General features: G+C 38.4%; 1 protein-coding gene across 9 annotated transcripts in view; it reads left to right on the top strand.

Annotated features, from left to right (window-relative positions):
• CDC27 (cell division cycle 27) overlaps positions 1–19787 on the top strand; it is a 67819-nt gene that overhangs the window by 27427 nt on the left and 20605 nt on the right. For 3 of the 9 annotated variants that reach the window (XR_639262.4, XM_003913242.5, XM_031657651.1), the window contains 8 exons: positions 265–419; positions 524–735; positions 2859–2973; positions 5964–6094; positions 14207–14306; positions 15612–15819; positions 16023–16195; positions 18762–18914. Coding sequence is in view for 8 of the 9 variants with exons in the window: in XM_003913242.5 (XP_003913291.1) it covers positions 265–419; positions 524–735; positions 2859–2973; positions 5964–6094; positions 14207–14306; positions 15612–15819; positions 16023–16195; positions 18762–18914 (1247 nt within the window). In the remaining variant the exon portion in view is untranslated. The remainder of the gene's footprint in view (positions 1–264; positions 420–523; positions 736–2858; positions 2974–5963; positions 6095–14206; positions 14307–15611; positions 15820–16022; positions 16196–18761; positions 18915–19787) is intronic. The other 6 variants (XM_031657652.1, XM_003913241.5, XM_021928388.2 and 3 more) reach the window with 3 other exon arrangements.

Here is a 19787-nt window from a genome sequence, read left to right as displayed (position 1 = left end):
GCATTTTTCTGTGATTTGTTATATTTAAAATTAGTGTTCTTGTAGTTTATTTTCTAAATTTACAGCTTTGTCTTACTGGTACACTTTTATGATACATTGATAGATGGGCTTTTAGGGGGTAAATTTGATTAGCAGAAGTGGACAGGAGAATTTAAAATTTTGGATAAGGCCTATTTCCTGTTTCCACTAACTTATGCATACTTGAAAAAAATGTAATCCTCACTTCCTCAGAGACAAACTTTTTTTTTTTTTTTGTCTTCACAGGTGAAAAGCCAGATCCTGACCAAACATTTAAATTCACATCTTTTCAGAACTTTAGCAACTGTCTGCCCAACTCTTGCACAACACAAGTACCTAATCATAGTTTATCTCACAGACAGCCTGAGACAGTTCTTACGGAAACACCCCAGGACACAATTGTAAGTGTCTTATATTCTAGTGTTCAAAATATTATGAAACTACAAAGAATGATCTGAACTAAATAATATATTGTGAATGACTTGGTAGAAATTTTCTGTTTCAGGAATTAAACAGATTGAATTTAGAATCTTCCAATTCAAAGTACTCCTTGAATACAGATTCCTCAGTGTCTTATATTGATTCAGCTGTAATTTCACCTGATACTGTCCCACTGGGAACAGGAACTTCCATATTATCTAAACAGGTTCAAAATAAACCAAAAACTGGTCGAAGTTTATTAGGAGGACCAGCAGCTCTTAGCCCATTAACCCCAAGGTAAGTCAAACAAGATACTTTCAAATGTGCTATAGTACTAAATGATCTTATAATAACTCATATTGTTTGTAATGCAGATTATTACAATGGCAACTTCTAAATCAGTATGGGAACAGGGGCATTGTATTTTCAGAAAATGAAGTAAAAAACAGCACATGATGATGTTGACAGGCGCGGTGGCTCACGCCTGTAATCCCAGCACTTTGGGAGGCCAAGGCAGGCAGATCACCTGAGGTCAGGAGTTCGAGACCAGCCTGGCCAACATGGTGAAACCCTGTCTCTACTAAAAATATAAAAATTAGCTGGGCGTGGTGGTGGGCGCCTGTAATCCCAGCTACTCGGGAGGCTGAGACAGGAGAATTGCTTGAACCCAGGAGGCGGAGGTTGCAGTGAGCCGAGATGGAGCCACTACACTCCAGCCTGGGTAACAGAGCAAGACTCTGACTCAAAAAAAATTGATACTAAGTATTGGATTGGCCGGGCGCGGTGGCTCACACCTGTAATCCCAGCACTTTGGGAGACCGAGGTGGGCGGATCACGAGGTCAGGAGATCAAGACCATCCTGGCCAACATGGCGAAACCCCATCTCTACTAAAAATACAAAAAATTAGTTGGGCATGTTGGCATGCTTCTATAGATCCAGCTACTCGGGAGGCTGAGGCAAGAGAATCACTTGTACCCAGGAGGCAGAGGTTGCAGTGAGCTGAGATGGCGCCACTGACTCCAGCCTAGGAGACAGGACAAGACTCTATCTCAAAAAAAAAAATTGGAGAAAAATGTAAAACTCTTAAATTAGGTAGTAAACACATTAAGAAATACTATCTATGGCTGTGCATTATTGGATAGCAGTGAGCCTCATGAAATGTTACAATCAGAGCACCATTGGTTGCTATTAAAATGTTCTTTTCCAAAACATGGTGGAAATTTGACACCTACCGTTTTTTGTTTGAGACAGCATCTCACTCTGTCACCCAGGTTAGAGTGCAATGGCACAATCATAGCTCACTGCAGCCTCAAATTCCTGGGCTCAAGCGATCCTCCCGCCTCAGACTCCTGAGTAGCTAGGACTGCAGGCACATGCCAACACACCTGGCTAATTTTTTAAGTTTTTTTGTAGAGATGGAGTCTTGCTGTGTTGCTCAAGCTGATCTGGAACTCCTGACCTCTAGTGATCCTCCTGCCATGGCCTCCCAAAGTGCTAGGATTACCGTGAGCCACTGAACCTAGCTGTCACACCTATTAATATAAAATATTTTATCAAAATTAATAGTAGTATATGTATGTATAAATACAGGAACTCAGCCCAGAGGATACATATCCAAAAGTATCAAAATGAAAAATGATGTGCTAGAACGGGTTGGGCATGGTGGCTCATGCCTGTAATCCCAGCACTTTGGGAGGCTGAGGTGAGCAGATCACCTGAGACCAGGAGCTCAAGACCAGTCTGGCCCACATGGTAAAACCCTATCTCTACTAAAATTACAAAAATTAGCCAGGTATGGTGACAGATACGTGTAATCCCAGGTAGTTGGGAGGCTGAGGCACAAGAATCGTTTGAACCCAGCAGATGGAGGTTACAGTGAGCTGAGATCATGCCACTGCACTCCAGCCTGGGCAACAGAGCAAGACTCTGTCTCAAAAAAAAAAAAAAAATATATATATATATATACTAGAAGAAATTCTATGAATCGGGTCCTGAGGCCAGGGAACTACTAAAATAGTGTGACCATGAGATTACCACTCTGGAGAGTTATAGTTATCTAATGGTCTCTAGAGACATTTTCTCTAGTTGTGTCTAAATCCCATAAATTCCAAGAATTTGAAGTAATCTGATCATTTGGATCTTAGATTTATAAAGCTACTCTTCTTTATTTCTAATAAATCTCCTGAGATCAGTAATTGTTGCTCACTGTAGTTCCTTGTTTGATAGCTTTTTTTAGTTTTAGTTATGGTGGGTGGAATAGTCTATATTCACAGCTTATTTTTAATCTGCCCCTCAGATCCTCACTGTCCCTAAGACTGATTTGCCATTCTCTTCCTTTTAGACCTTCTAATTTAAGTATACTGCTGCTTTATATATGCCTTGATGACTTTTTGACACCTTGATTTCAACCTCTTCTCAGTTTTGGGATTTTGCCATTAGAAACCCCAAGTCCTGGAGATGGATCCTATTTACAAAACTACACTAATACACCTTCTGTAATTGACGTGCCATCCACCGGAGCCCCTTCAAAAAAGGTATTTTCCATGTAAAATGCAGTTTGGGTATTGATTAAAGCAACTTGTTTATTTTAATATTTTAAAGGTAATTTCAGGGAAAATCTAACTTTATATAATTGCTTTTGCCTTAGATTTGTTGATCTAAATATAAAAGAATGTCATTGTTGTAGCCTCTTGGTTATAGTAGGAGGCAGACTTCTTACTCTTTTGGCCAAGTAAGACTGTATGTCACAATTTTAGTTTATTTCAGCATATAGTTAAATAAACATATTCATATTTTTACTTTTTAATTTCCTTTTTAAAAAAACAAAATTAAGATTGTTTATATTACTTGAATATAAATAACAGAAATTGTGTCTGCCATAGTTTTTATTTGTCCCCACCACTGTGTATATATGTTTTTTTAATAACACTAATAATTATATGAAAACAAATTGCTCAGGTAAAGCCAGATATTTGATAGTAAGATTTTTGTGGTAGATCATGGATGTATAGTTTTAAAATGAAAATGAAAAATATTTGGTAGTATACTTATAGTAAATATTGCAGCAAACATCATGAGGCCTTTTTTTTTTTTTTTTTTTTTTGAGACAGGGTCTCACTCTGCTGCCCAGGCTGGAGTGCAGTGGTGCGACCATGACTCACTGTAACCTCAACCTCCCAGGCTCAAATGATCCTTCCACCTTAGCCTCCCAAGTACCTAGGACTATAGGTGTGCACCACCACACCCAGCTAATTTGTTTAACTTTTATTTTTGGAGAGACAGAATCTCACTGTGTTGCCAGGGATAGTCTCAAACTCCTGAGCTCAAGCAGTCCTTCTGCCTTGACCTTTCAGAGTACTGGGATTATAAACATGAGTCACTGCCCAGCTGAGGCTCTTGTTTTATAATGTTCCCTTATATAGGTATATGGAAATAGAGGCCGAAGTACCATTTTTTAAAAGCGTATCTGTGTCATAAGGTAACTTCTGTGAGATTTAAATTAGGCTCTCTATATAAAATACCTATTGCCATGCTTCACAGATATTCAAGAAATGGAAGCTACAAGTCATACTAATATGTGAATAACAGTTATAGCCTCTTTACCTTAATAGAAACATGTTTCTTCTTATAGTTGTTTTTTACTATTTTACTCCTGAACATCCTTAGAATCTGCAAAAGATTTTTCTATAATAACTCCTTAGTGAGTGATAATAGGAACTCCAAGAATACTTAAAAGGGACTGCAAAATAGTTTGTGTATGTATTGTTTTAAACATTACAGTTATGAAGAAGGCAAAGAAAAATGGTAGTTAGCATGCCAGGTAAAGTAGGCCAAGACTAGAAGAGCCATAATAACCATAATAACCAAAGCAAGTTAAGGCAGTAGGTAGGCACATGATTTTAGTGCCCAAATAAGATTGCTGTCTCATCCTCTTCTGCCTCTGTTCTCCTCTTACCTTATTATAAGACATTCCCAGAAAAGTCACGCATGTAGGTCTGCATACGGTGTCAACTGCAAATATCAAACCAGGTAGTGAGTGCAGTGTACATAGTTCTTTGATAAATAAGGAAGGACAAGAATTGACTTAAGTTTTGTCCCTTGGATGAATGTAGTGATTCCAATTTGGAAAAGGTGGAGAAAGGCTTATGAAATTTTATTTTGAAGTGGTGGTACATTAGATGAAAATAGCCTGTAATCCCAGCACTTTGGGAGGCCGAGACGGGCGGATCACGAGGTCAGGAGATCGAGACCATCCTGGCTAACACGGTGAAACCCCGTCTCTACTAAAAAATACAAAAATCTAGCTGGGCGAGGTGGCGGGCGCCTGTAGTCCCAGCTACTCGGGAGGCTGAGGCAGGAGAATGGCGTGAACCCGGGAGGCGGAGCTTGCAGTGAGCTGAAATCCGGCCACTGTACTCCAGCCTGGGCGACAGAGCGAGACTCCGTCTCAAAAAAAAAAAAAAAAGAAAGTTAGTCATAAAGGAAAAAATGTGAGCTGCTGATAGAAATAATAATTGAAGCTATTAAAATGACCAGGCTCTCCTAGGGAAAGAAAGAGTAGCTAAAGAGAACAGGGTAAACCTAATTTAAAAATAGTAGAAGGATAAAGGGCCAGCAAATGAAGTGGCAGGACAAATAATGTAATGTTTTGGAAGTAATGCCAAGTTTCAAAAAGTAGGGCATGATCAGTGATGTTGAATGCGGGAAAGGCTAAAATAAGGTTTTCATATCTGATGAGACAGTGATTATTAGTGATTATTTATAATATGCAGTTTGAGGATTGTGTACAGGATATCAGGGTAACAGTAAGTTTTGAAGAAAATTCTCTGGTAGCCAAAGGAGAGAAGCAGTGCACTGATATAATAGTCATAGATCATTTAAAGAAGCTAGACAGTGGAAATGAATAGAAATAAGGGAATAAATTAGAGAAGACCGAAGAGCCAAGCAAAGATTTTTTTTCTCCAAGGGAACAGAGACCAATTAATGAAAGATTAGAAAAACTAAGCAATATTAAGTCTAAAGAATAATATCCTTAGATTTTGGAAAGTAATCGGATGGTTGTTTTTTAAAATCTACTCCTCTGAACTCCTCTAGAACTGCTACCAAGTGCCAAAGGAGTATAAAAGATTATTGTATCATTATTTTTTCTGTGTATAATGAGATAAATCATAAATCTTGAGAATTAGCTCTCTTAAAATTTTTTAGTACTTAACCCCAAATAGAGAAGGTATGTAATAAATGGAGGATGGTCACAATGAGATGAAAAAAATAGCTTCTGGGGATTTTTAGCCTTTGAAACTAAAAGCAAAAGATAAAAAGATATTATAGAGGTAAAAATACTCTGAGGTTAAAATAAGGAAATAGACTAATGTTCATACTAATGTAACAATAATCACCAATAATGATATAAATAGTTTATCTTTAAGGTGACAGTATATTATGGCTGCGTGTATTGAGAAAATGTAGATGGGAGCGTTGTGGTGTCTTATCATTTACAGTGCAGCCCATAATTCACAAACCTTAGACTTTTTGTGTTTTACAGTCTGTTGCCAGAATCGGCCAAACTGGAACAAAGTCTGTCTTCTCACAGAGTGGAAATAGCCGAGAGGTAACTCCAATTCTTGCACAAACACAAAGTTCTGGTCCACAAACAAGGTATTTATCACTGTAATTATTCAACTTTTCTTGCCATAAAACTTGATTCTTTATATTTCTTCAATTTAGGCAGATAGTGACTCTCATGGATTCTAGAATAACTACTGTAAATTTTGAATATGTAAAATTTGAAACCTCTCACTTACAACACTAGTGTAATTTTGAGTTGAGTTTTGTAATGCACAGAAGACAATGCTTAACTAAAGCAGCGTTTTAGTCTACTCTGATTGCCTCATGGATTTGTAATTTTCTTTCTTTTTTTTTTTTTTTTTTTTTTGAGACGGAGTCTCGCTCTGTCGCCCAGGCTGGAGTGCAGTGGCCGGACCTCAGCTCACTGCAAAGTCCGCCTCCCGGGTTCCCGCCATTCTCCTGCCTCAGCCTCCCGAGTAGCTGGGACTACAGGCGCCCGCCACCTCGCCCGGCTAGTTTTTTGTATTTTTTAGTAGAGACGGGGTTTCACCGTGTTAGCCAGGATGGTCTCGATCTCCTGACCTCGTGATCCACCCGTCTCGGCCTCCCAAAGTGCTGGGATTACAGGCTTGAGCCACCGCGCCCGGCCTGTAATTTTCTTATGCATATGACCCTCTCTATAGTTTAGGTACAGATAGGTTTCATACTCCCGTTCCCACATTACGCATGTCTATAAACAGATTATAAAAATAACAGACAAATAAACCTTTAAATAATAAATCCGTTTCCACACAGAAATGGTGTGAGATAGGATTTTCTTTTCCTTATTCAAGGACTCAGTAGATTATAGCTAACATTTTAAAAGAAAGATACAATTTTCTTTCTCCTTTCTAAAATTGTGAACATGTACCTAAATTTTAAAACAGACACAGGTTTGCATATGCCTCCTTGACTATCTAAAAGACCCCTATGTTCCTGTAATGCTCCCAGAGTGGTAAGTCTAATTCCCTTGAGTGCCAGCTTGCAGTGATTGCCTGAGACTCTGTCGTGAGAAGGAACTTGAAGCCTCCTGCAAAACAACATTATATGTAAAAATAATTTCTGATTTGTACATTTCACGTAGAGTCAAACAACTAAGACTAACACTAATAAACATCAGCTATTTATTTATTTATTTATTTATTTATTTTCGGAGATGGAGTTTCACTCTTGTTGCCCAGGCTGGAGTGCAATGGTGTGATCTTGGCCCACCACAACCTCCGCCTCCCGGGTTCAAGCGATTCTCCTGCCTCAGCCTCCTGAGTAGCTGGGATTACAAGCATGCGTCACCACACCCAGCTAATTTTGTATTTTTAGTAAAGACAGGGTTTCTCCATGTTGGTCAGGCTGGTCTCAAACTCCCAACTCAGGTGATCCCCCCGCCTCAGCCTCCCAAAGTGCTGGGATTACAGACATGAGCCACCACGCCTGACCAACATCCACTCTTAATAATTTTGTATTCTTTGTATTGTTGATTCCATTTTATCTCCTTAATTGCCTATATTAGTTTTCTAGGGCTGCCATAATAAAGTACCACAACTTAGTGTCTTAAAACAACAGATACTTATTATCTTACAGTTGTAAAGCCATAAGTCTAAAGTCAAGGTGTTGGCAGAGTTGTACCCCTTCCAAAATCTCTAGACAAGGATTTTCCTTGCCTCGTCCAGCTTCTGATAACCCCAGGTGTTCTTTAGTATGTGACAGTATAACTCAGTATCTACCTCTGTCTTCACATGGTCATCTTACATGTGTGTTTCTCTATGTAAATTTCCCTCTTCTTGTAAAGACAACAGTTATATTGGATTAGGGTCAACCCAGATATCCACAGCTTAACTCAATGACATCTGCAAAAACCAGATTTCCAAATACAATCACATTGACATGTACTGGGGCTTAGGGCTTCAACATATCTTTTGGGGAGGTACAATTCAATATTGCCCTTATTAGCAATTGCTCTTTATTTTGCCATTTTAGAGGTTGTTTGGAGTTTGTAGTATACATTTTAACTTATCAAGGTTTGCCTTCAAGTAATAGACCATTTCATGTATAGTATAGAATCTTAAAATAGTATTCTTTCATGCTCCTCTCTTAGTCTTTATGAGAGGGATAGTTGTAATATATTTAATTTCTGTGTATGTTATAAACCCCCAGTGCCTTATTGTGGTTGTGGTTTCTGCCTTAAACAGTCAGTTATCTTTTATAGAGTTTTTTTTGTTTTGTTTTTGTTTTTTAGACGGAGTTTCGCTCTGTCACCCAGGCTGTAGCACAATGGTGCAATCTTGGCTCACTGCAACCTCCACCCCCCCGGTTCAAGCAACTCTACTGCCTCAGCCTCCCATGTAGCTGGGATTACAGGCATGTGCCACCATGCCCAGCTAATTTTGTATTTTTAGTAGAGACAAGGTTTCACCATATTGGCCAGGCTGGCCTCGAACTCCTGACCTCAAGTGATCCACCCGCCTCGGCCTCCCAAAGTACTGAGATTACAGGTGTGAGCCACCACGCCCGGCTGAAATTTTTTTAAATGAGAAAAAGAAGTCTATTTTATATTTACAAACATAACTAATATTTCTGGTGCCCTTTACTTCTATAGATCCAGATTTCGATCTGAAACCATTTTCCTTCATGTTGAAGGACTTCTTTTTAACATTTCTTTTTTTTTTTTTTTTTTTTTTTTTTTTAAGATGGAGTCTCACTCTGTCACCAGGCTGGAGTGCAGTGGCGCAGTCTCAGCTCACTGCAACTTCTGCCTCCCGGATTAAAGCAATTCTCCTGCCTCAGCCTCCCAAGTAGCTACAGGTGCACGCCATCATGCCCAGCTAATTTTTGTATTTTTAGTAGAGACAAGGTTTCACCATGTTGGCCAGGATGGTCCCAATCTCTTGACCTCATGATCCTCCTGCCTTGGCCTCCCCAAGTGCTGGAATTTACAGTCATGAGCCATTGCACCTGGCCTTTTTACCATTTCTTATAGTACGAGTCAGCCGGTAATGAATTTCTTCAGCTTTTGTGGATAAGAAAAAAAGTTCTGATTTCATCTTTGTTTTTGAACAATATTTTTACCAGGTAAGAATTACTTTTTTTTTTTGAAACAGAGTCTTGCTTGTTGCCTCGGCTGGAGTTCTGTGGCGCAATCTTGGCTCACTGCAGCCTCTGCTCACCGAGTTCAAGCGATTCTCCTGCCATGGCCTCCCTAATAGCTGGGATTACAGGCATGCACTATCATGCTCAGCTAATTTTTGTATTTTTAGTAGAGATCAGGTTTCACCATGTTGGCCAGGCTAGTCTTGAATTCCTGACCTCAGGTGATCCGCCCATCTCGGCCTCCCAAAGTGCTGAAATTACAGGCGTTAGCTGCCACACCTGGCCAAGAATTTCTAATTGATGATTTTTTTAGGGATGTTACTTTACTGGTTTTTTGGCTTATATTGTTTCTGACAAGAAATCTGCTGTCAATCTCATTTTTGTTCCTCTATATGTAGTAATATGTCTTTTCTCTGTTTCAAGGGGTTTTTTTTGTGTGTTTTTTTTTTTTTTTTGAGACGAAGTCTTGCTCTATCGCCCAGGCTAGAGTGCAGTGGCCAGATCTCAGCTCACTGCAAGCTCCGCCTCCCGGGTTCACGCCATTCTCCTGCCTCAGCCTCCCGAGTAGCTAGGACCACAGGTGCCCGCCACCTCGCCTGGCTAGCTTTTTGTATTTTTTTTTTTAGTAGAGACGGGGTTTCACCGTGTTAGCCAGGATGGTCTCGATCTCCTGACCTCGTGATCCACCCATCTCGGCCTCCCAAAGTGCTGGAATAACAGGCTTGAGCCACCGCGCCTGGCCTCAAGTTTTTGTTTTTAATCGCTGATTTTAAGCAATTTGATTATGATGTGCTCTAGTGTAGTTTTCTTGTTTCTCGGCCTTTGGATTCATTGAGCTTCTTAGATCTGTGGGTTTATAGTTTTCATAACAGTTGGCTAAATTGGGGGCATTATTTCTTCAAATATTATGTCCATGTCTTATCTCTCCCTCTGGGACTCCAAGTACTTGTATATTAGATTGCTTGAAGTTGTCCCACAGCTCACTAATACTCTCTTCATTTTTGTTTCCAGTCTTTCTCCTCTCCGTGTTTCATTTTGGATAGTGTTTATTGCTGTGTCTTCAAATTAATCTTTCTTCAGCAGTGTCAGACCTGTTGTTAACCACATCCAATGTTGTTGGGTTTTTTGTTTTTGTTTTTGTTTCAGACATTCTTCTTTCATCTCTAGATTGATTTGGTTTTCTTTTTTCTTTGAGAAGAAGTCTTGCTCTGTTGCCCAGGCTGGAGTGCAATGGCATACATAGTCTGGCTCACTGCACCCTCTGCCTCCCGGATTCAAGCGATTCTCCTGCCTCAGCCTGCTGAGTAGCTGGGATTACAGGCATGTGCCACCATGCCCTGCTAATTTTTGTATTTTTAGTAGAGACGAGGTTTCACCATGTTGGTCAGGCTGATCTCAAACTCCTGACATCGTGATACACCCACCTTAGCCTCCCAAAGTGCTGGGATTACAGGTGTGAGCCACTGCGCCCAGCCTTTTTTTTTTTTTTTTTTTGAGACAGGGTCTCACTGTCACCCAGGCTGGAGTGCAGTGACACTACTATGGCTCACTGTAGCCTCAAACTCCTTGGCTCAAGTGATTCTCTTGCGTTAGCCTCCTGAGTAGCTGGGACTACAGGCACATGCCTGCACATGTGGCTAATTATTTTTATTTTTACTTTTTTGTAGAGACAAAGATAAGCTCTCTATGAGACAAGGTCTTGCTATGCTGTCCAGGCTGATCTTGACCTCCTGGCCTGAAACAGTCCTGGCTTGGCCTCCCAAAGTGCTGGGCTGACAGGCATGAGCCACCTCATCCAGCCTCCTCTATGTTTTTGAACGTATAGGATGTATTTGTATTTTTTTAATGTTTTTGTCTACTAATTCTGTTACTTTGTTATTTCTAAGTGTTTCTTACATTACTTTTCCTCTTCATTGTAGATTTTATTTTCCTGCTATTTTGTATGCCTAGTATTTTTTAATTGGATGTCAGTTATTATAAATTTTACTTTTTTTCTTTGAGACGGGGTCTTTTACTCTGACGCCCAGGCTAGTGTACAGTGGTGTGATCATAGCTTAGTGCAGCCTCAAACCCCTGGGCCCAAGAGGTCCTCCCACTTCTGCTTTCCGAGTAGCTGGTACTATAGGCACATGCCACATGTGGCTAATTTTTTTTTAGTTTTGCAGAGGTGGGATTTTGCTGTGTTGCTCAGGCTGTTGAGTCTCAAACTCCTGGCCTCAAGCATTCCTCCCACCTCAGCCACCCGAGTTGTTGGGATTACAGGTGTGAGCCACCGTGCCTGGCTATAAATTTTACATTGTTGATTACTGGATATTTTTGCATTCCTTTAGGTATTTTAAAGTTTTACTCTGAGATGCAGTAAAGTTGCTTGGAAACAGCTTGATCCCTTCAGGTCTTACCTTTTAAACTTTGTTCAGACAAAAGTAGCCTTAGTCTGGACTAACCTTGTCCAACCATTGAGGAAGTGCCTTTTGAGTACTCTCCTCAAAAACCTGTTTAGTATGAGTTTCTTCACTCTGCCTATTGAAAGTATAAGCTATTCTCAGCTTGGAGTGAGATCCAGTAATTATTCTGTCTACTTCTTTTCAGTAATACTTCCCCCAGCTTTGGGTAGTTTCTTCACTATAGTACTATAATATAATTCTGATGCTAACTACCCAGACTTAGCACAAACACCACAGGTTAAGATCACTGACCCCAACAAGAACTGTCTGAACTGCCCAGTTGCAGGTTCTGGGTTCCCCAGGCCGCCCACATTTCTGACCAACTGGTTACAAATTTAAGAATTCCTACTACCCTCTTACATTCAGTAATTTGCTAGAGCACCTCACAGAGTCCAGGAAAGTGCTATACGTAGGATTACAGTTTTATTATAGATGACACAATTAGGAGATCCATAGGATTAGATATGGGAGGGTCTTGATACAGAGCTTTCATGTCTTCTTTGTGGACTTCCCCTCCCAGTACATCAGTATGTTTACAAACCAAGAATTTTAGCCAAGTTTTGGTGTTCAAAATTTGTATTAGGGTTTTTACATTATGTAGGCATGATTGATGGAATCATTGGCCACATGATTGAACTCAATTTCCTTCCCGGACGAGGTCAGGCTGGTGTTGCTGGCTCAAAGCCCCAGCCCTCTAATCACATAGTTGACTTTTTCTTTTTTGAGACAGAGTTTCACTCTTGTCGCCCAGGCTGGAATGCAGAGGCACGATCTTGGCTCACTGCAACCTCCACCTCCCGGTTTCAAGTGATTCTCCTGCCTCAGCCTCCTGAGTGACTGGGATTACAGGCCCCCGCCATCATGCCCAGCTAATTTTTGTATTTTTGGTAGAGACGGGGTTTCACCATGTTGGCCAGGATGATTTCGATCTCTTGACCTCATGATCCGCCTGCCTCGGCCTGCCAAAATGCTGGGATTACATGCGGGAGCCACCGTGCCGGCCACATGACTGACCTTTACAGCATGGCCAGCCCCCGTCCAGAAACTACCTAGGAGTTACTTCATTAGCATAAATTCAGGCAGGGTCCCAGGAGCTCGCAATGAATAACAAAGACTTCCCTGTCACTTGAGGAATTCCAAGAACTTAGTAGATCTCAGGAGCCTGGGGCGTGGACCAGACAGATTCTTTATTATATAACACTCAAACACCTACACTGAGCAGTTTCAACTGAAGAGTCCAGGGAAGCCCTCTGCAGATCTTTGTAGGTCCCCTCTTTGTAGCTCGTTCTTCTCTCTGGTGCTCTGCCTTCAAATTCTGGCTGCTTTGACTTTTCTCAAATCCTCAACATTTTCTTTTCAACACAGTGGGACCACTGAGCTCTATTTGCATTCTTTTTTCCTGCACGGTGGCCCTAGAGCTGTCCTCAGAAATGTTTTGCCTATTGTCCAGTGTCTGAAAACCATTGTTCCATATATTTGGTTCAGTTTGTAGTTATCTGAAATGGGAGAATAAATGTATTCCATATTACTCTGTCATGACTGGCAGAAATCTGTTCTTTCTATTTAGAAAGTTCTTTTAGAGATTATTAGAATGGCATAGTACTTTTAGCTAAGTCATCCAAAAAAGGTTGTGTGTCATTTGCTCCACATAAAGTGAAGTCTGATTTTGAACTTTGGAAGCCTTTCATTATCAAACTCCTAGCTTATCAGATGCAGATTAAAAGGATTCATGTGTGTGTGTGAGACATAGACACACATGCATATATAGAGGTATGTATACATATTACATATGTACATATCGTAAAAGATGAAAATATATATCTCTTTTTATTTTCTGAAATTCTTTGACCCAGACTCAGGTAGCTAGTAGGATTTCCCATAAATTATAAAGTTTAGATACTTTAGTCCATAAGTTTACCCACAGTCAATTCTCGATTGTTTCAGATTTTAGGTTTGCTTGCTCCTAGGATTGAAATTCTCATATCTCAGGGTTTGCCTTTAAAGTGAAAATGTACAGAGGCTCCTTTTGCTTTAGACAGAATAAACCTTTGATGTAGTTGTTTGAATTTACAGGGAGATGACTTCTCAAATATCATTTTTTCTAGTGGTATTTGTTGACAGATACCCCACAATTAGACTGTTTGCCCAACTGTCTTTTCTTTTTTCTCTAATTTGTTGTAGTTGCAAATGAAGGGTAAAAATAATTGAGTTATAGATGTGCTTATCATTTATTGATCCAGAATTTTATGAGGATTATTTTTAGTTCAAATTAACAATTTCAGAGAGAGTGAAGATCTGTGCTGTAATCTTTACTATTTTGTAGTAACGAGTCATTTTATTTTTATTTATTTTTTATATGAAGGAAAGTTTATTAAGGAGTACTGACTTATGATCATAAGCTGAAGTCCCACAAGAGGCCGTCTGCAAGCTGAGAAGCAGGAAAGCCAGTCTGAGTTCCTCATTTTTAAATACTGTGTTTTCATAGAGAAACCACGAAAAGAACTGATCAAATTCATCAACTTTAGAGTACTTACATAATTAATGTGTATTTTTTAAATATACCTGAATTGAAACAACGGTTAATGGTCATAAATCAAGTAAAATATTAATGTCTTCCTTTATAATTTTTTTTTAGTACAACACCTCAGGTATTGAGCCCCACAATTGCATCTCCCCCAAACGCACTGCCTCGAAGAAGTTCACGACTCTTTACTAGTGACAGCTCCACAACCAAGGTAATTTAAAGATTTCTGTATGTCACGTTTACTTAATGCTTCCCCTGCTGAAATTTCTGTTCATTGATGACTCCATTCCTAAAAAGTTAATAAAGAGACTATTTCAAGTTTAAGAATGTTTTAAGTTAGAGGGACATCTATAATTTTTGTGAAGTTAATTAGTCCTTTGGTAAATATTACATAATATTCTTTTTCAATTAAAAAATTTTTTTTCTCAAGTTAAAAATGACAGGAATAATCTTGAAATGGCAAAATTATAGTAGTGGACAACAGATCAGTGGTTATTAAGAGTTAGGCCTCCAGGAAGGATGTTACTATTAAATCAGGGCACAAAAGAATTTTGTTGTGGTGGTACAACTGTGCTGTATCCTGATTGTGGTGGTTGATTACACAGATCCATTCACATGATAAAATTTTATAGAACTATGCACACAAACACACGGTTTTATGTAAAAACTGATGAAATCCATATAAGGTCTTTAGTTGATAGTATTGTACTAATTTCAGTTTCCTGGATATGATGATATACTATGGTTATGTCAGATGTTATTATTTGCGGAAGAGTGAGTCTAAAATTATTTGAAAATAAAAGTTAAAAAAAACTGGAGACCTGGCAGATGCAGTGGCTCATGCCTGTATTCTTATCACTGTGGGAGACCAAAGTGGGCCGATCAATTGAGGTTAGGACTTCGAGACCAGCCTGGTCAACATAGCAAGACCCCATCTCTAAAAGAAATAATGAGCTGGGATGGTGGTACTCTTTGATCCCAGCTGCTTGGGAGGCTGTGGTGGGAGGATCGCTTGAGTCTGGGGAAGTCAAGGTTGTGGTGAGCTCTGATTACATCATTACACTCCAGCCTGGGCAACAGAATAAGACCCTGTCTCAAAAAACAAAACAAAGGCCAGGTGTGGTGGCTTATGCCTATAATCCCAGTTACTCGGGAGGCTGAAGCAGTAAAATCACTTGAACCCGGGAGGCAGAGGTTGGGTTGCAGTGAGCCAAGAATTACATCTACTTATTTTCTTACTTGTAAATAATAAATGAGAGTTTGATATACTTTCACAAGAGGGCTACACTTAATGCTGACATACCTTAATCACTATCAGTTAATGTAATTTATGTTCAGAATTACTGTGTTTAAAATTAAATGACTTTGAAGACCTTTGTTTTTATAAACTCTTCTGAAAAAAATATAGAATTAATCAAGATTGTACATTTATTTTATATCTAATACTGGAGAAAGGGCTGAGGAGAATTCTAAAATACATGAGTATAACAAGTGTGAAATTTCCCCCCTTTTACAGGAGAATAGCAAAAAATTAAAAATGAAGTTTCCACCTAAAATCCCAAACAGAAAAACAAAAAGTAAAACTAACAAAGGAGGAATAACTCAACCTAACATAAATGATAGCCTGGAAATTACAAAATTAGACTCTTCCATCATTTCAGAAGGGAAAATATCCACAATCACACCTCAGATTCAGGCTTTTAATCTACAAAAAGCAGCAGCAGGTCTGTTTTAAATGCTTAATATTATCTTTATATTTTATTATGTACTTATTTTAAGTAAATTTCTTTATGTTCATTACAGTACCTTCATTGTTTTCTATATAGATGTTAGAATTTTTAATAGATTAGTTTGTAATTACCTTTTCTAGAGAACCAAACTGTTTTATTGCATTTTTTCCTTTGTTTACTATATTATTTTCTCCTAGAAGGTTTGATGAGCCTTCTTCGTGAAATGGGGAAAGGTTATTTAGCTTTGTGTTCATACAACTGCAAAGAAGCTATAAATATTTTGAGCCATCTACCTTCTCACCACTACAATACTGGTTGGGTACTGTGCCAGATTGGAAGGGCCTATTTTGAACTTTCAGAGTACATGCAAGTAAGTATAGAAAATGGTTATATATGCCTTTCTAGGGATAATTTCAATTTCATTAAAATAAATTCCCATGCTTGAGAAGGCTAGATCTAAAAGATCAGTATTTATTATATAATGTCTATATATTTATTTTGTCAGTATTTATAATGTATAGATACAGTTCTTTCTTGTGTTACTTGTGTTAAGGAGTAATTTAAATTCTTTGCAACTTCTCGGAATAGGTTTGTCATCTAGACATTCTTACGTAGACGTAGACTTGTATCCTATTCAGTTGTATCTGAAAATACATATTTACCATGTAATAGGATTTATATTTTTTCTACAATATACAGAGTTAATTACTGGGATGAATTTTTGACATTAAATATGTTTTATAAACTTGAAGAATGCTATGAAGAAAATTGTGTTTGAGGACACAATGTCCTTATTACAAGGCTTTTACTCTTTGGATTTTAATTAAATTTGTTGCTTAAGTTATCTGTCTATACCAGAAAAGGAGAGAATGATTAACCTAAAGTCAAAGAAAATTCTAATTCCCAATTTAAATTACCCCTCAGTTATTCCCAAAGCATTTTCTCCACCACCAACTTAAAAAAAGAAACCTTTTAGAAACCTATATATTAATAAAATATTTCTAATATGGATTAAAGTTCATATGATTCGTTTTTTGCTTAATTTGCTTTCAGTTCATGTATTCAGTATATATTTCTGTGCATATGATATCCTGGACTCTCTTCTAGACTCTGTATTACAGCTAGTCAGACAATTTCTTGCCTCTGTGGAGCTTACATTCTAGCAACAGACAAATTGTAAGCCAATAAATGTATAAGAACAAGTAGCAATAGTCATGAAGAAAAATGAAGCATGGTGAGGAAACTGGGGGACAATGAAATATGGTGTTTTTGTTTTGCTTTGTTTTTGTTTTTATGCCCTCAGAGGGAAGGTTACTCTTCCCTTCATGATCCATGCAAAGATCTAGAGGAAAGGTGTTCTTTGCCACAGAGAATACATACAGAGGATACCTATTCATATAACTTAATTTTGAATAGTACAGAAAAGAGAGTTGAAGACAGAAAGTCTTATTCATTACTAGAAAACCCTATGGTCCTTTATTGGTGTGTAGCATATACACAGACAGACAAGAGCTGTGTTTGGAAAAGCCCTTTAAAAAATTATTTCTAATTTATTGTTTCACAGCTACTTTAACATAAATGAATTTTATTGTTTCCCCTAGTTACAGTGGTGACCTAAATATTTAACTAAAGAAAGCCTGTGTTTCAACTTAATTTCATGAGTTTTTTCCCATTTTTCTTTTTGTCAATGCCATAATCATTTTTCAAAGGAAGCAACAGATTCTGAAAACTTTGAAACCGTATATTTGGCTGATAGGTCTTTTATCTTGTTACCATGCCTACATGAAAATCTTGGCCAGAGGTGATGGCTCAGGCCTATAATACCAGCACTTTGGGTGGCCAAGGAAGGGGGATCACTTGAGCTCAGGAATTGGAGACCAGCCTGGCCAATATAGTGAGACCCTGTCTCTACAAAAAATGAAAAAATTAGCTGGGTGTGGTAGCACTTACCTGTGGTCCCAGCTACTTGGGAGGCTGAAGTGGGAGGATCACTGGAGCCCTGCAGGTCAAGGCTGCACACTTACCTTTACAACTTTTAAGAGATTGCAAGGAAGTTACAAATCATTAAGCTATTCTCAGATATCATATGGCCACTTCTTGGCATTAAACACTCAGTTTTAAAATGCTCTTATTTTCTGTCATATTCATTTCATTAAGAACAGTCCAGATATTCCTTATTCTAAACTAAACTGTGAGAATTTATTTTCCTTTCTTTTTTTTTAGTACCTAGACCTTTTCTGGCAGCTGAGAATTTTGAACTTGGTAAATTGATAAACTAGGAAACTGATTTTATATAACCTAAATCCTCAAACTTTAGAGGGAGAGAAACACAGTTCTGGGAGCTGTGAATGTGATGAGGAAAAAAAATGATCAGGCAGCTGAGGAGAGACCCTGAAGTCAAGAGAGTGCTGCAAAGGAAAGGGTAATTAATAGGTAGGGCCTATAATTCCTAGCAGACACAATATTGGTGTGTGTATTCAGGCCTCAATAGGATTGATAACCATAGGATTGATAGCCAGCTTAACCTGTTTTTTCCCTCTAAATTTTCTAGCACAACCTCTCAATAAAAAATAGTTCAAAAAAATCACTTGGAAATGTGGTTTTTGAGAAGGAAATGTTGACTTTTCTTTTGAATTGTAGCTTTGTATAGATTTCTCTTCTGTCTTTTTGGTAGAAACTCAAATTTCCCTTTCAAAGTTCATGTTTTTACCATGACTTGTGTATAAATAGTAGGTTGTCTGTCAATGTGGTTACATCAGTATTTGACCTGCCATAGTAGATTGCTCAATTTGTCCTTGTGTTAATACTCATTCACATAAAAACCACAATACAAGGCAGCATTTAGATCCTGTGAAGATAATGACAAGGGCTTTCCCTGTGTATATATATAAATTGTATCAACTTATTTTCTCTTACTAGTTTTTTTTTTATTTCAGGCTGAAAGAATATTCTCAGAGGTTAGAAGGATTGAGAATTACAGAGTTGAAGGCATGGAAATCTACTCTACAACACTTTGGCATCTTCAAAAAGATGTTGCTCTTTCAGTTCTGTCAAAAGACTTAACAGACATGGATAAAAATTCGCCAGAGGTATGTTAACCAAAATACTTTGCTTATATAGTTACCTTTTGATCACCCTCAACAGATAGAGATGAACCAAACAATTCAAACACCATTCAGTGTCACCCACAAGTATTTCTTTTTTTTCTCTCTATCTAGTCAGGGACTCAGAGAGGAAGAGACAGTCCTAGAATGTGCGGTGCAGATTCACAAATAGAAAAATCACAAAGCAGATGTTTCATTCAGGATTTATCAAGATTTGACTACGTTAAGTTAGCTGTTGTCACCAAGATTAGAGTTCATCGAGCAGAAGTTACATAGATTGAAAAACTTAATAATTTTAAATTAAAATAAATTAGTATTGTCATTGTAAGACATAGGTGCAATTAATTTACATGCTCTAATCTTGTAAGATTGTATTTCATTGCATTTCAAAAATATTTAATAATACTTTTGTAACATATCTAAGCTTAGAATTAAATACAGTCAATTCTCATTATTTGTGGTAATTCTGTAGTCAACATGAACACCAAGTTAGTGCTACTGAACCAATGTTCCTAGGAATGATGGAGGGTTTGAAACAGAGATAGACTGTGGATTATAATCTTGAACCCTAAAAACAACTCATCCTGGTAGATCCTATTTTCTTTACAAAAGAGAGAATGCTGCTGAGCGTGGTGGCTGACACCTATAATCCCAGCACTTCGGGAGGCTGAGGCAAGCAGACTCTTTGAGCTCAGGAGTTCCAAGACCAGCCTGGGCAACATGGCAAAACCCTTCTCCAGAAAAAATACAAAAATTAGCCAGGTGTGTTGGCTGGCGCCTGTGGTCCCAGCTGCTCGGGAGGCTGAGACAGGAGGATCAGTTGAGCCTAGGTGGTGGAGGTTGCATTGAGCCACGATC

This window comes from Papio anubis, chromosome 17 (assembly GCF_008728515.1).
Source record: "Papio anubis isolate 15944 chromosome 17, Panubis1.0, whole genome shotgun sequence".
Lineage (NCBI taxonomy): Eukaryota > Metazoa > Chordata > Mammalia > Primates > Cercopithecidae > Papio > Papio anubis.
This window is presented reverse-complemented; position numbering and strand designations above follow the sequence as displayed.